The sequence below is a fragment of the Triplophysa dalaica genome, chromosome 20 (assembly GCF_015846415.1).
Source record: "Triplophysa dalaica isolate WHDGS20190420 chromosome 20, ASM1584641v1, whole genome shotgun sequence".
Classification (NCBI taxonomy): domain Eukaryota; kingdom Metazoa; phylum Chordata; class Actinopteri; order Cypriniformes; family Nemacheilidae; genus Triplophysa; species Triplophysa dalaica.
In genome coordinates, this window is record NC_079561.1 from 10422023 (window position 1) to 10438257 (window position 16235).

At 38.4% G+C, this 16235-nt stretch overlaps 2 protein-coding genes across 2 annotated transcripts; both read right to left on the reverse strand.

The window, feature by feature from the left end:
* Positions 1–2698: 2698 nt before the first annotated feature.
* LOC130408809 (zinc finger protein OZF-like) lies at positions 2699–8941 on the reverse strand. Its single transcript, XM_056732246.1, has 4 exons — positions 8933–8941; positions 8603–8767; positions 8186–8339; positions 2699–4563 (listed from the first exon to the last, which is right to left on the reverse strand). The coding sequence occupies exons 2-4, from the start codon at positions 8765–8767 to the stop codon at positions 3536–3538; spliced, it is 1347 nt and encodes a 448-aa protein (XP_056588224.1). The 5' UTR covers positions 8933–8941; the 3' UTR covers positions 2699–3535.
* A 3695-nt stretch (positions 8942–12636) lies between these two features.
* Positions 12637–16156, reverse strand: LOC130408806 (zinc finger protein 501-like). The gene is made up of 3 exons (XM_056732243.1): positions 15806–16156; positions 15454–15631; positions 12637–13676 (listed from the first exon to the last, which is right to left on the reverse strand). The coding sequence occupies exons 1-3, from the start codon at positions 15959–15961 to the stop codon at positions 12637–12639; spliced, it is 1374 nt and encodes a 457-aa protein (XP_056588221.1). The 5' UTR covers positions 15962–16156.
* Positions 16157–16235: the final 79 nt, after the last annotated feature.

Sequence of the window (16235 nt, forward strand, 5' to 3'; positions counted from 1 at the left end):
CAAACCCATGGGTCTCCTGTGCTTTCACAATAACGATGAGGTGGAAAAGAAATGTATTTACTTTCACCTAGCTTCAACAGTAATCCTTGACCTTGGGTAGGGCTGAGAAAGATGTCTCACACACTTACTCATGTGGCCAAACCTGATTCAAGAAAAGATCACAGTACATACTGTTTGTATCAGTTATTGCCTAAAACCTGCTGCCATATTGCTACTCTGGCTGTTAAGTGTATGTTCTGGGCAACTGCCTAGGTGTCAAGGTTGCCAGATATGCATAACCAAACACACCTATAACTAGCTTAATAACCGCAGCCCAAATACCAAAGTGTATATTAATTGCACTTGAATTAATAACAGCTATTAAACAAAATCTATCAACTTTTTACCTGCTTTTAAAACTGCCTCAGTTAAACCGAGGACCTGGCAACACTGGTTTCTGACTGCCTCAAAAAAAACCATTACGTATATGTTGGTATGTCATTCATAAAAAGTGTCATTTACACATTTCATTTGCTTTATCATCCAGATGAGGTAAAATATCACTTTTAAAGAAAACAGCACAAGTCCTGTACTCAACTAGGGCATGTGATTTAAGGTTGCATTCATGTGCTACAGTTTTCTTGTAGCTCAGTGGTAAGAGTGTTGTGTTTTCAATGCATGGTCATGGGTTCAATCCCAGGGGAATGAACATACTTATAAACTGTGTAGGATAACGCAACGTAAGTCGCTTTGGATAAATGCATCTGCCAAATGAGTAGATGTAAATGTTTGTTGCAAAACATTCATTTGTTCAAATCCCTAACACATACAAAACACTCTAAAACTAGATCTAAAGTGGACTAAAGCACTTTTTACAAGACCCACTTCTCAGATTTTGGACAGAATAATGATGCCCTCTACTGGTCAACATGGCTCACTTCATGCACTTTTACATGTCCATGCTCTTGCACGTAACCTGAAGGGATAGTTCTCCCAAAATTGAAACTTCTGTCATCAATTACTAACTTAAAACATCAGCAGTCCCTGTTCACTTCTATTGTATAGAGCTCCTGCAGTCACGTGACCTATTCTGTTCACACCGCCATCCTGGCCTGGAAAGACAGCCGGGGGAATATGAAATGAATGGTGCCAGCATGAGTTTCAAGGCAACAGAGGTCACTGCCCACTTTAATTCAAAAGACATAGACCTGTGCATAGCAAAAGTTAATAGAATAAACAGAACAGATCCCTATAATACCCCTGGGGTGCTTTTAATGTTTATCAACAAAAAAACAGATACATTTCCTTACCTGCAGGATGCTAATATCTACATCTACTTCATGAACTTTCATCGTCCTACTCCAGAGACTGTTTAGAAGGCTTGAGAATGCTTTGGAGGCACTGCACGTTTTTCCGAAGATGCGTTGAAATATCAGCAACCAGTTATCCTACTGGTTACTAGCATCTTATTTTGAAGAATACTAGTGAATCATAAAATGCTGTAATAAAATAAACTTCTCCATTTTTATGTATGATGGTAGGTCAATGTAGTGTTTGTCCAGCCTCTTCTCCACTGTGTTTGGAAGGCTGTGTAAAAAAGGGAAAGTGACGAGCTCTGTGTTTTATCCAAAGTTAAAAAATGATAAAAAATACAGGGTGCATCAAAATGCAGTGTCATCAGTTTGTCTATAAGATTACAGAACATTACAAGAGGTTTTACGCACAAATCTACACATGGTATGCAGCAGGTGTACATTTCTTTTAAACCGACTAACATTTTTAAAATACGAATATTTTCACGAATCCGAAAATTTACGTTAGAATGACTTTCCAAACGATTTACACATAGAAAACAGAGGTTTACACCCGACTTTAAATGAATCATGTTTACTTTGTGGGCAGCACTGAATGTTTCTATCTATTGTAATAGTTGTGTATGAATCTCTTGATTATCCTCAATATAAAAAGAGCAATCTAAACATCATACAGTTACTGCTGGACATGAGTAAAGTTAAACAACGTTTCTCAAGCTCCAAATGAGACAAAGTCAGAACTGTGAGATAAAAGAACTAAAAAGGTTGCAATTACCTAAACAATTAAATTAAACCACAGACATTAAAGATTCAAGGGTATGTACATTTTTTAATGTGGCACTTTGTATAAATTAGCTCAGTTTGTGTTATGGAGTATATGTAAACTCATATTGCGTGAAACAGCTAATTCAGAACAGTACTAAATCAAATTATTATGCAATTTCTGTAAACCCAGATCGCTCTTATTTTGTTAAAATTATTCAAATTTTGCATATTCTGCAAAGGGCATGAAAACGAGCAGAACTGTGGCTTGGGATGCTTTTGCAGAGTGTCAGAGTCAGAGAACCACCAATTGCTGTTTACATTAAAGGAGTCGTAAGAATACATGTTTGATAGCGTATGTTATAAATTGCCCATGCATGTATTAGACATGTACAACTGCAAAAATTAAACTGTCAGAAGGAAAGATGCATTCTATATAAAAACGAATGCTCACCCAGACCTGCCTGAAACGCATCGCGTAACCACACCCCCACATATCTACGTCAGAGACCAGACGAACCTGTCAGTACAATTGCTTTGTAACCTGATGTTCCAAATATGGTAAGAGGCGTTACATTTCCGTCAAACGGTTGCAGTATTTGACAAATCAATAGGCACTGGTTCACTGGCCAATCATAGCACATCTTGCTTTTTAGAGCCATGAGCTTTGTTAAAATCTGCGTGCTTCAGAGAGGCGGGGCAAACAGGAGATACAAACATGCACGGTATGTGGAAAAAAACAGTGTTTTTGAACCTTAAAAAGTGTATACAGATTGAATAATATTTGTTTTAGTCATATCGTATGACCCCTTTAATTGCCCGTTACAGTTATTATAAAGTTTAAATGAAATAAATACCATTAAAATTCCAAGGAATCACTTTGGTAATCTAAAATACTTTTCGGATGTAACTGTAATTTGATTACCACCATTTAAAAAGTAACTATAATGAAATAGTTACTCAAATTTTGATTTAAAATAAGTAACTAAGTTACATGTATTTCGTTACTCCCCAGCCCTGGTTATACTGTACCCAAGATAGCATGAAGGTGAGTAAATTGTGGGTTAATTTTCAAACAGAGATGAAATTTCTTTAATATTTAAATATTTGCCTCCACTAACCCGACACAATTCGGCAAATCTATAAGTGTCTTATTGTGTGATGACAGGTTTGATTCTAGAACTATGACTGTGAATACCAGTAGCTGTTTTATGTTCAAAAGGCTTTAGCCATCCATAAAAATGTTACATTTTAATTTTACAAGATGGTCTCAAAACACTTATTCAATGGCCTGTAGTTACCCAGCACTGAACAAAAAATTCAAGCAGCACTGGTCTGTAATTTACCAAAGAAATGAATTCAGATTGTTGATCAAATATTGCTTAACTAACACTCCAGATTTATTTCGCAGTTATTACAATGACCATCTCTGAATTTGTCTCATCAAACAACGACAAACTTAAAACACTACTACACAAGTATTAGCAAATGACGGAAGAAGATCTCAGGGATCTTCTGGTCTGAACAGTTTCATGAGGGTTCGTACATCCTGAGGGGTGAAGTTTCTCTTCTGTATGAAATCTGTGATGCTTTTTTAACTGGCTAGATGTAGTAAAGGCTTTTCCACACTCAAAGCACATAAGAGATGTGTGTGTTTTCTTGTGTTCTTTAGAGGAAGAGAGTGCATTAGTTATATGTGCATGAGTTTTCATATGCTTCTTCAAGTAATGTACAGAATGGAATGTTTTACAGCATTGTTCACACTGAAATGGTCTCACTCCAGAATGACACAGAAGATGAGTTCTCAGGTTATCTGCCCACGCAAAACTCTTTCCACACTGATCACATCTGTAGGGCTGTTCTCCATTGTGACTTCTCATGTGCTTAGTAACATGCCATTTACGTGTAAAGGTCTTACCACACTGGTCACATCCGTAAGGCTTTTCCCCAGTGTGACTTCTCATGTGATCTTTCAAGTGGGTTTTCTGTGCAAAGCTCTTTTCACACTGGTCACATCTGTACGGCTTTACTCCAGTGTGACATCTCAGGTGCACATTAAGAGTGGATTTCAGTGCAAAGGTCTTTTCACATTGGTCACATGTGTACGGCTTTTCTCCGGTGTGAATTCTCATGTGATCTTTCAAGTGGGATTTACCATTGAAAGTCTTTCCACACTGGTCACATCTGTAAGGATTGAATCCAGTGTGACTTCGCATGTGCACTTTGTGTGTAAAAACATTCTTAAAGGTCTTTCCACACGGAGTACAAATGTACGATTTTCCATCTGCGTGACGTCTTATGTGCTTGTTTAAATTACATTTACGAGTGAAGATGTCTCCACACTGAGGGCATGTAAGGGAGTCTTTGGCTGTTTCTCTTTGAGATTGTTTTAATGAGAAATTCTCCTCAGTCTTCAAGCAGCTTTGAGATTCTTCTCCATTTATAAAATGATGAGGTTTTTCTTCAACTTCATTCGGTTCTGTAATTTCCTCCTTCACCTTCATCAGGTCTAAAATGAACAGAGAAAATCGTTATGTTTAATATGACAGTAAAAATGAAGGTCTTCTAAATAGGAAAATAAAACTTGAATATTCGTTGAACAAAAATGTAAACAAATGCAAAGTCAGTGCATTGGAATTTTAGGTGCATCAAGAAACACGTAAGACATGATGATGATGTTACTGAAGTGGTTTGTTAGTTAGCCGATCCTTTCAAAAGCTGAGGTGTTTATGCTGTTAATCTACCAGATGCAAGAAAAAGACTTCGCTGACTGCCAACGGCAACCCGTTACACAGTGTATAGTAAGACCTAGAAGCAGTGCAAAAACTATCATTGCTTAAAAGAAAATGATGTATGAACGCGAATCTACGCTACCAGATGGTTGACCGATTTTATGAGTTTTTTAATGGAAGATATTGATATTTAAGAAGCACTGTGGTCGACTGGCCTTCATAGCACGAATGCAATTATAGTAAATGAGACATGCAGAAAATGATTGAAACTAAATGAACAATTATTGTATGTTACGTGGCAAAACGTTATTGGTCAAACAGACCAATCCCAGCGCTTGTGGTCCATGTAGGGTCCGCGTTGAGGCGACGAGTTTTTGCTTTTTTGGAGAGATGCGCGTCAGCCTGGGCCACACATACTCCATGTGCAGTGCGTGTGCGGCCCGTATATTTTTACGTGCACATGTTAAAGGATTAGATCATTCACACAGCGTGCGAATGCAGTGCGGCGATCGTTTACGCATCGAGTCTATTTTTGCTGTGTGGTACGGACGTGATAGCACACGTATCATGCTCAAAATGAACAGGAATTGACAAGGAAATGCAATAATTTAACCAAAAATGCATATAAATTTAGTTGACTACACTTTTTATTTATGTTATGTTTAACTAAGCAATAAAAACTAAACAAGAGTTGTAAAAACAATGAATCGGATTAAAATGTTGTGTAGTACAAATATCCTAGAGTGTTTATATTTTATGGGGAAGGTGCACGCAAATAGTGACAATCACGTGACGAGTAGGGGTGTCGAAATTAATCGTTTTTACGATGCATCGCGATGCAAACGAGGACGATTCGGTATCGGTTCAGTTACAGACCATAACCGTTTATTACGCACTTACATTTTTCTGACGTCATCTCTCATACGTGCTTCAATGCTTTAGCATGCAATAGCGGAGGAAGCCGAGTAATCAAAAATGCTCCAACTACTTTAAAAGCCGACATCTAGGCACATTTCGGCTTTTATGAAAAACCTGGTAAGCACGACCTGGAGAGGACACAAGATGTGTGTAAATCTTGTCACGCACAAATAAAACACGCAGGGGTTAATACCACAAACTTACAAAGCCCGGGATTCGCCACCTGTTGAATACACTGGAGCCGCGATATAGCCACTTCCCTCACGCAGCCACTTTTCAGAAAACACTCTGCCCGAACTCTACCACGAAACCATGGCCCAGGTAATGAAGTTAATGAGCCGAGCTCATCGAGTTGCAATAACATGCGATTCCTGGATTTCGGTCGCAACACAGTCGAATGTGACAATACAATAACGTCTCACACAGGTGCACATTTTGCAGAGCTACTGTCTCATGTCGTCGAGGAATGGCAGCTATCGAATAAAGATGTAGTGCTTGTGACAGATAATGTGTCGAATATGATCGCTGCAGCTCAAATCGGAACATTGAGATCACGTGAAATGCTTCGCACAAACAGTTAATCTGGCGTCCCAGCGAGCGCTTAATGTGGCCGCACTCGCCAGGCTTTTGGGAAGAATCCGACGAATATCAACATTCTTCCATCGCAGCACCACAGCGAGCCACTTTACATTAAAATGTGTTACAAGTACATTGCAGTATTTACTGTAAGTACTAAAGTACACTCCTTGCATTGTGCACTTCAAATATTTATTTTTTGTATTTGCCCCTTTTGCTCATGCTAATGCCCAGACTTGAGTTTTGTATGATGTTTGATACTCGAAGAAGACCAGGTAAAATGAAAGTTTCAGTTCATATATCTGACTGCTTGTATATATTGACAAACATGTGAACTAGTAAAATTTAAATTTGAGACGTCAATGCATCGTCAATGCATCGTGATATCGAATTGAACCGAATCGATGACATGGTAATCGTAATCGAACCGAACCGTGACACCAGTGTAGGTTCACACCTCTAGTGACGAGCAGGTGGTAATAAGATCCATATTGACTTCTGCACTGGTTCATAGTGGTGGGCGATAGGCTACTGTAAAATTTTGTATCGATACCAATACTTTCATAAGCATTCACTTGAATTTACATTTACTTTCCTGTGGATGAAATGTCATAATTTATCAGATGAATTCATCAATAATTTGCTAAATCTGAATATATTTTCATGAACACTAAACTATTTTGTCATTTGTCCTGTTAATGTGCCTATAGGCTTATTAATCATGTCGATGTTAAAACACAGGGCATAATTTAAACAAAATAAAGTTATTTATTTAGTTATTTATCCCTGTAATAGAATTTTGCAAGCATGAACTTTGCACCAAATTATTATTAGAAAATAGTAACAATAACAGATTAACAGAACAGAAAACCGATATATAACGAAACAATTTCTACCTATCCTAGTATTACTTCTCTAGTTTAAAAAAAAGTGCACGAAATTATTACTGTATAACAAAGCTTTTAAAACAGCATGTCCGTTTTTGTTTAGTGTTATGTTTAGACACTATAATAAAATGATTGCCACCATGATAAATAATAGAATTTATAAACAAAGTGCACACAATTGTTTTAGAAACAAAAATAAACAACGTGTTTAAATAATAAAGTACTTATAATATTTGGCTTTTTACCCCCAAAGGCCCACTGCCAAACACCGCAGTTCTCAGTGTTTTTATTCTTTACGCTGGCAGCAGCAGCAGCGTCTGCGTGCTTGCGCTTGGCGCTGCTGAGTCACGTGATAGCGGACTACCAAACACAGCAAGCCAGGGAGGAGCAACATGTGCAAAACTAGGTGTATTGATAAATACTTCTTTATTATACAATTATTGCCTACATTAGTAAATAAATAAGATCTGTAGTAAAAACACATTAGTATCGATGTTTTCATGTTAGGATCGATCCTTTTCGATACAACCGAAGTATCGGAAGAATCGTGAAGTGAACAGTGAAGTGAAGTGAACCCAAAGTATACTTATTCTCCGCAACAAAAAACGCGATAGCCTTTCTTTTATCAACAACTCGCACTAAACAAAAGACGATATTCATAAACCTTTTATTTTTCGATAAATCTTCCAAACATTGGGAAGTTACTTAACCATTGTTGACTGAATCACACCGAAGACGCGGACAGCTTGCACGCAAACGTAAGGTAGTGTGGAAACACAACGGCGCATGAGTCTACAGCGTAGGTTACTGCATAGGTCCTATGCACGACTATAACTTGCACTTAATGGAAAAGCCCTCGTAAAGCTTGTTTTATCATTTAAATATGATTTGAATATTATTGTTATTTAAGTATGAACTGTGAATACAGCTTTACAGCAGTTTTAATAGCCCTAGTTCCGAATCTATAGTATAATTATAATGTCATTGTCATTACTGGTTCAACAATAATTGAAGTTACCTGGATAATTCAAATCAGATTCTTCTGTTTCAGTGATTTCTGTTTTTATCTCCATTTTCAGATTCACTGACGGTTTCTGTTCTTCATTACAGACAGACAGAAGCTCTGGAGATGTTTGATCAGAGATGACACAGAGAGACACGCCAGACACACCCTGGAAATAACATCACAATAAGCAAAGAATTAAATTCACGCTTATATGCATTTAAACTAGTATGAGGCAAATGTTACATTCACATGTATCAAATGTGTGATACATATTCTAGAAAAAAATATTCTCTTGTGTGGTTTCCGATAACAGAAAGTTGTACATGTACAAAATGTTGGTTGAACTACTCACAGTATGACGACATCTGATCTTTACATTATAACGTTACCGCAACAAAAAAATATTACGATCATAAAATGAAAGCAAACCTTTGTGTTCAGTTCATCTCTCTCCCCGAGCTTTTCCTCCAATACCGCCACCTCTTTCTTCAGCTGAGAGATTTCTGTCATTAAATCATCAATATCCAGCATGGACATATCCGTCCCTATTGATTTACAGCACATCACATCTATATGTGTCCTCATGATGGACATCTGAACACAAAATAAACAAGAAACTAAATTTTTAACACGATAGGAGCTTCGTTAAACCAAGACAATTGTGACCATTGTATCAATAATAAATAGAGAATTTAATGCGTCAAGTAAAAAATCTGCAAGATATAGCAAGCAAGAAAGCCAAACACAAACATTAGTCACCTCCACTGGAAGCCCGAGCGGATATACGTCACCTAATTCTGACCTCAACACGGAAGACATTTATGAAATGTCAATAAATACTTGTAATGTTTTAATAGTACATATTTATTCTTTAAATGTAATTAAACACCTTTAATGTTACTACATCCAGGCATTGCTTCCAGGTTTGTATTTAGAAAGTAAACCTTATATAATAGATAGCAGTGAACAATAAATGAAACATCAAATAAATAATTTTTTATAAAATGTGAACACAAATAATTTATGAACGATATATTTAAAGCAAAATAGCAAAGAAAAAAACACAGTAAAATGTTGCATAATTTCGACACATTCAGTTTTAAGTGTTTTGAGTAAAACTAACAAACTATATTTACAAAACACATTAACAGCAAGTGACAGTAACGATCAACGCCAACATGACGCCAAGTAACGCAAGCAACATGTTTAGGTGTATATCGCCAAACGTACGGTACCGAGGTGTGTAATATCAATAAAGTAATATAGTACTGCGGTGTATTATATAAAAAATCAATATTCATCAATATTGAACGTCAAAAATATATAAATCCATCGTGTTCATTCATCCTTTTTGCGTAGTTTAACGGAAGCCATAGGCGTTGTGCTTGCATTGCACGTGACGCTTCAGTCTGAAGAGATATTATTCAAGGTATAAAACACAATTACAGGGGGGACAACGGACATCACAAATACTCTGCAAGGCCATTAAAATCAACAAAACATATCAACATAGTTAAAAAATACGGTTTAACATATCTTAAAGAAATCTTACAACAGACTCAAGAATGTTACATGTTTTAGAAGCCTTTGAATTTAAAGGTTTTGATATAGACTTAAATGAATTGAATGGAGAAAGTTTATCAGAGGATATCAGTGTTTTTTCATCTTTAAAAGATGCAAAGTCCGTAAAGGAAAGAAGTTCTCCATGAGAATAAAGACAAGTCATAAACAAATAGTATATTTTGATTCACCCATTCCTTGAAAAAGAGTGACTTGTTACCAGACAATATGTTTTTGTTATTCCAAAGCATACATGTGTGTGGGGAGAAATTACGTTTAAAAGAAATCTTCCAGGAAAGTAGAGCCTGTATAAGAAAATTTAGGACAATTCTTAATCCAATTTATTTTAAATGTCTGGTTAATAGACTGAAAATGTAAAGCGTTAAGACCACCCTCTTTATAGCTTCTTACCAGAGTTTTTCTTTGAAGACATTCAGGTTTATTTTTCCATATAAAACGGAAAAGCAGTGGGCCAATAGATTTAATCTCTTTCTGATCAACAAAGAGAAAGCAGGATAAACAAGACGTGTCATACCTTCTGCCTTTGTCAATAAGATTCTCCCATAAATAGTTAAGGTTGAGATCAAACTACCCAAGTTAAAGTTTGAATTTGGGATTGGGAGAGCTCAGCAACGCCATTTTGCAAAGAAACGCTACATTTTAACTACAAATAACCATATCAGTTAATAATATTTGTTGATCCTTCTACATTAAAAAAACATTTTGAAACCATGGCCCTTGTACCGGTAAGCTTTGTACACAATTTTTTCTTTTATATATTTGAACAAAAAAGAAGATATTCATTTTCCTAAGTTGTCTTGAGAGTTCATAGTGTTTTAATGCATGAAAATATGAACATCCATCCATCCATCCATTTTCTTCCGCTTATCCGGGGCCGGGTCGCGGGGGCAGCAGTCAAAGCAGGGATGCCCAGACTTCCCTCTCCCTAGACACTTCCTCCAGCTCTTCCGGGGGGACACCGAGGCGTTCCCAGGCCAGCCGGGAGACATAGTCCCTCCAACGTGTCCTAGGTCTGCCCCAGGGGGCACCCGGAAAAGATGCCCGAGCCACCTCAGCTGGCCCTTCTCGATGTGGAGGAGCAGCGGATCTACTCTGAGCTCCTCCCGAGTGAGCGAGCGAGCGAGCTTCTCACCCTATCTCTAAGGGATCGCCCAGCCACCCTGCGGAGAAAGCTAATTTTGGCCGCCTGTATCCGGGATCTTTTCCTTTCGGTCATGACCCACAGCTCATGACCATAGGTGAGAGTAGGAATGTAGATTGACCGATAAATCGAGAGCTTCGCTTAACGGCTCAGCTCCTTCTTCACCACGACAGACCGGTACAGCGACCGCATTACTGCAGAAGCTGCACCGATCCGTCGGTCAATCTCCCGTTCCATCCTTCCCTCACTCGTGAACAAGACCCCCAGATACTTGAACTCCTCCACTTGAGGCAGGAACTCTCCACCTACCTGAAGTGGGCAAGCCACCCTTTTCCGACTGAGAACCATGGCCTCAGATTTGGAGGTGCTGATTCTCATCCCAGCCGCTTCACACTCGGCTGCAAACCGTACCAGTGCATGATGAAGCTCCTGGTCTGATGGGGCCAGCATGACGACATCATCCGCAAAGTGCAGAGATGAAATCATGTGGTCCCCAAACCTGACGCCCTCTGGCCCCTGGCTGCGCCTAGAAATTCTGTCCATAAAAATTATGAACAGAACCGGCGACAAAGGGCAGCCCTGCCTGAGTCCAACAAGCACCGGAAACAAGTCTGAATTACTGCCGGCAATGCGAACCAAGCTCCTGCTCCAGTCGTACAGGGACCTTAGCAAAGGGTCCCGAATCCCATACTCCCGGAGCACCCTCCACAAGATGCCGCGAGGGACACAGTCGAATGCCTTCTCCGAATCCACAAAACACATGTGGATTGGTTGGGCAAACTCCCATGAACCCTCAAGCACCTTGTAGAGGGAATAGAGCTGGTCCAGCGTTCCACGACCGGGACGAAAACCACACTGTTCCTCCTGAATCTGTGGTTCTACCATCGGCCGGATTCTCCTCTCCAGTACCCTGGCATAGACTTTCCCGGGGAGGCTGAGAAGTGTGATCCCCGATAGTTGGAGCACACCCTCCGGTCCCCCTTCTAAAAAATATTAACAATAATGAATAATTTATAAACAATTACAATATTTTTCTCAATGGTTTGGAAAGATGTGTGAGTCAACAATTGACATAATCGGTGTTATTGTAACGGTATTTGGCTGAAGAAAAAGTGACTGTGAATCCCCATTAGCTGTTCAAAAGGCTTTGGTCACAGTAAACACAGATAACATTGTACAAGATGTACAAAACCACTTATTCACTGGCCCGTAGTTACCCAGCACCCAGCAAAATAATGCAAGCCGTAATCTACCCAAGAAAATCATTCAGATTGTTGATCATATATATTATAACATTGCTGAGCTAACATTCCAAAAAAGTTATGCAGTGATTACAATGACCACCTATGAATTCGTATCGTCAAACAATGACAAACTTAATCACTGCTAGACCAGTATTAGAAAATGACTGCAGAAGATCTTTCCCAAATAACTTGCTGGTTAACTACAAAGCATCGTTTGAGAAACCAACTGGCATGCGATTGATGAAAGATGTTTTCGGGGAACACTTGAATCTTTGAGCTATGCTGGAACGATGGAACTTGCGACCATTGTTGACTAGCGATGCTTTTGGGAAACGCACCTCTGAACAGTTTCTTGAGGATGAGCTTTGATCTTGCAACAATTCTTCCTGTGAGTCACAAGAAGGGGTGAAATTTCTCTCCTGCATGAAATCTGTGATGCTTTTTTATTTGATTAGATGTAGTAAAGGCTTTTCCAAACTCAATGCACATGTGAGACATCACACCTGTGTGGTTTTCTTATGTTCTTCAGAGGAAGAAAGTGCATTAGTCACACCTGCATGAGTCTTCTCAAAGTGTCTCCTCAGGTACCATACAGCTATGAATGTTTTACTGCAGTGTTCACACTGAAACGGTCTCACTTCAGAATGATACAAAAGATGCTCTTTCAGACCAGCTGCCCAACTAAAACTCTTTCCACACTGAGGACATATGTGAGGCTTTTCTCCGGTGTGAACTCGCATGTGCTTACTAAGGTTGCTTCTACGTGAAAAGACTTTTCCACACTGGTCACATTTGTGCGGCTTTTCTCCAGTGTGACATCTCATGTGATCTTTCAAATTGGATTTACAAGTATAGGTCTTTCCACATTGGTCGCATCTGTAAGGCTTTAATCCAGTGTGACCTCTCGTGTGCACATTAAGAGTGGATTTCTGCGCAAAGGTCTTTCCACACTTGTCACATCTGTACGGCTTTACTCCAGTGTGACATCTCATGTGCACATTAAGAGTGGATTTCAGTGCAAAGGTCTTTCCACACTGGTCACATCTGTATGGCTTTTCTCCGGTGTGAATTCTCATGTGCTCGTTCAAGGGGAATTTACAACTGAAGGTCTTTCCACACTGGTCACATCTGTGCGGCTTTTCTCCAGTGTGAATTCTCATGTGATCTGTCAAGTGGGATTTACAATTGAAGGTCTTTCCACATTGGTCACATCTGTATGGCTTTACTCCAGTGTGACTTCTCATGTGCGCTTTAAGAATGTTTTTACATACAAACGTCTTTCCACACGGAGTACAAATGTACGACTTTCCTTCTGTGTGACGTCTGATGTGCCTGTTTAAATTATATTTACGAGTGAAGATGTCTCCACACTGAGGGCATGTAAGGGAATCGTAGGCTGTTTCTCTTTGAGATTGTTTCAATGAGAAATTCTCCTCAGTCTTCAAGCAGCTTTGAGATTCTTCTCCATTTATAAAATGATGAGGTTTTTCTTCAACTTCATTCGGTTCTGTAATTTCCACTTTCACCTTCATCACGTCTAAAACGAACAGAGAAAATCATTTTGATTATTGTGACATTGTAAAAATTCTTAAGGAATTACTGAATAAGACCACTAGCAAATTAAAATATTAGTTGAATACAAACATTAGGCCTGTCCCTGACTAGAGATTTTTGTAGTCAAATAGTAGTCTTTCATTTAAGCCAGTGGTTCTCAAACAGTGGTACCCGTACCCCTATTGGTACTTGAAGAGACCCGTAGTGGTACGTGACATGACAGGGAATTAAAAACTCTATACATTCATTTTCTGTTTTAAATACAATTTCAAATGTTATACATGATTGATAAATACAGAAAACATCTCATATAGCCTATGTGCAATTATTATAGTTGTATGAATTGTTTTATTATCATTGGTCGATGACGTAACTCAGGCGCGTGAGAGGGAGCAGACAGATGCTTTGACAAGAGCCGCTGCTGTTAAGTGTGAGAGTAAGAAAGTAAAACGAGACAGACTTTCTTAAAACAAACCCTAAAATCACCACCTTATTACACACCTGTCCCATTTATAATCTGATCTTAAGTGTGCCCTTAAATATACCTTAAGTTTTACTTAAGTTATTCTTCTATTGTCTTTGGTAAAGGGTAATCACACCTTAAGTGTAAAAACCTTAAGATGCTTTATGCTACCGTGCACTGCTGTTCTCATAAATTTTTATTTATCTTCGGTGTTAAAAATCTTTCCACATCGTCTGTTTTTGATATAGCTTTGTATTCTTTCTGCAAATCCCCACAAAGTAAAAGTCGAGTATTTGGTGTCCACCATTACTGTTAACTTGAAAAACATGGAAAAAACATGTTCTTTAGTTAAAAAACAGCTGGTAAATAAAAAAAAAAGTGTTGGAGGACAAGGTGTATCTAATCATGAGACAAGTAAAGTTTCACAGCTCTTCTATTAAAGGAAGTGCTTTGTCATGTGATTTCCTATGCCAGTCATCAGGTGGTACGGTACTTGGATCAACAAATTTAATTAAAGGGATAGTTCACCCAAAAATGTGAATTCTGTCATCATCACTTACTCACCCTTTTTAAATTGCATACCTGTATAAATGACTTTGTACTGATGAACACAGATAAGATATTTGGAAAAATGTTAGTAGTTTTCAGTTACGGGACATCATTGACTACCATAGGAAAAATGAAATGGTAGTCAAAGGTGTCCCAGAACTGTTAGTGTTCCTAAATTCTTTCAAACATCACATTTTGTGTTCAACAACTATGGTTGTAGTGCGAGATGGTGGTCTAGTGGGTTAAACCACTGAACTGGTAAATCAAAGGTTGCTGGTTCGATCCCAGCAGCCACCACCAGTGTGTCCTTGAGCAAGACACTTTACTCCATGTTGCTCCAGGGGGATTGTCCCTGTAATAAGTTCACTGTAAGTCGCTTTGGATAAAAGTGTCTGCCAAATGACTAAATTAAATTAATTAATTAAAATTAAATGGTAGTTGTTGATGATGTCCCAGAATATAAAATTACTAATATTCCTTGAAATAACATTCTCTGTGTTAATCGGAACAAAGAAATGTACACAGGTTTGAAACAACTTGAGGGTGAAAAAATGATGACAGAATTTTCCTTCTGGGTGTTATGTCCCTTTAATATTTGACCATTGTGCTGCGAACTCTAGTGGGCTTAGGAGAAAAGGCTTGTCTTTAGAATTATAATGTAATTTACAGCAGTTCTGACATCCCTACGTCTGAAACTATACTTAAAATGTCTTCATGTCATCGACAGTTCAACAATTATTGAAGTTACCTGGATGAATCAATTCAGCTTCATCTGTCTGTTCTTCCGTTTCAGTGATTTCTGTTTTTATCTCCCTTTTACAGTCCAGCAGATTCACTGATGGTTTCTGCTCTTCATTACAGACAGAAACCAGAAGCTCAGGAGATGTTTGATCAGAGATGACACAGAGAGAGAAAACAGATACATCCTGGAAAAACATCACAACAAGCAGAGAATAACATTTAGAGTTTATATACATTTAAACCAGTATGGAGGCAAATAAACACTCACATGTATGATAAACATTCCCGAACACAATATTCTCTTGTGTGGTTTCCAAATAGAAAACGACTCAATAAATGAAAGTTTAATCTGTACAAACCTTTGTGTTCAGTTCATCTCTCTCCCCGAGCTTTGCCTCCAATACCGCCACCTCTTTCTTCAGCTGAGAGATTTCTGTCATTAAATCATCAATATCCAGCATGGACAGATCCGTTCCTACTGATTTACAGCACATCACATCTATCTGTGTCCTCATGATGGACAACTGAACACAAAACAAACAAGAAACTTACAATTATTGTTGCGAAGCTGTGATAAATTGAGAAGAGATCTCAATACAGCAACAACTCTCAGTGAATCAAGAGTTTAATGCGTGCAAGTTATAGTAAGCAAGAAAACAAAACACTTATTATCACGCAAATAATAAAGCGTTCAACTGAAGCCAATAGAGGCTGCATCTTCTTTCCCTTTTTAAGGGGGAGTTGCAAACAACTTGTTTAGGTGCATATCGCCACCTACTGTAGTGAATG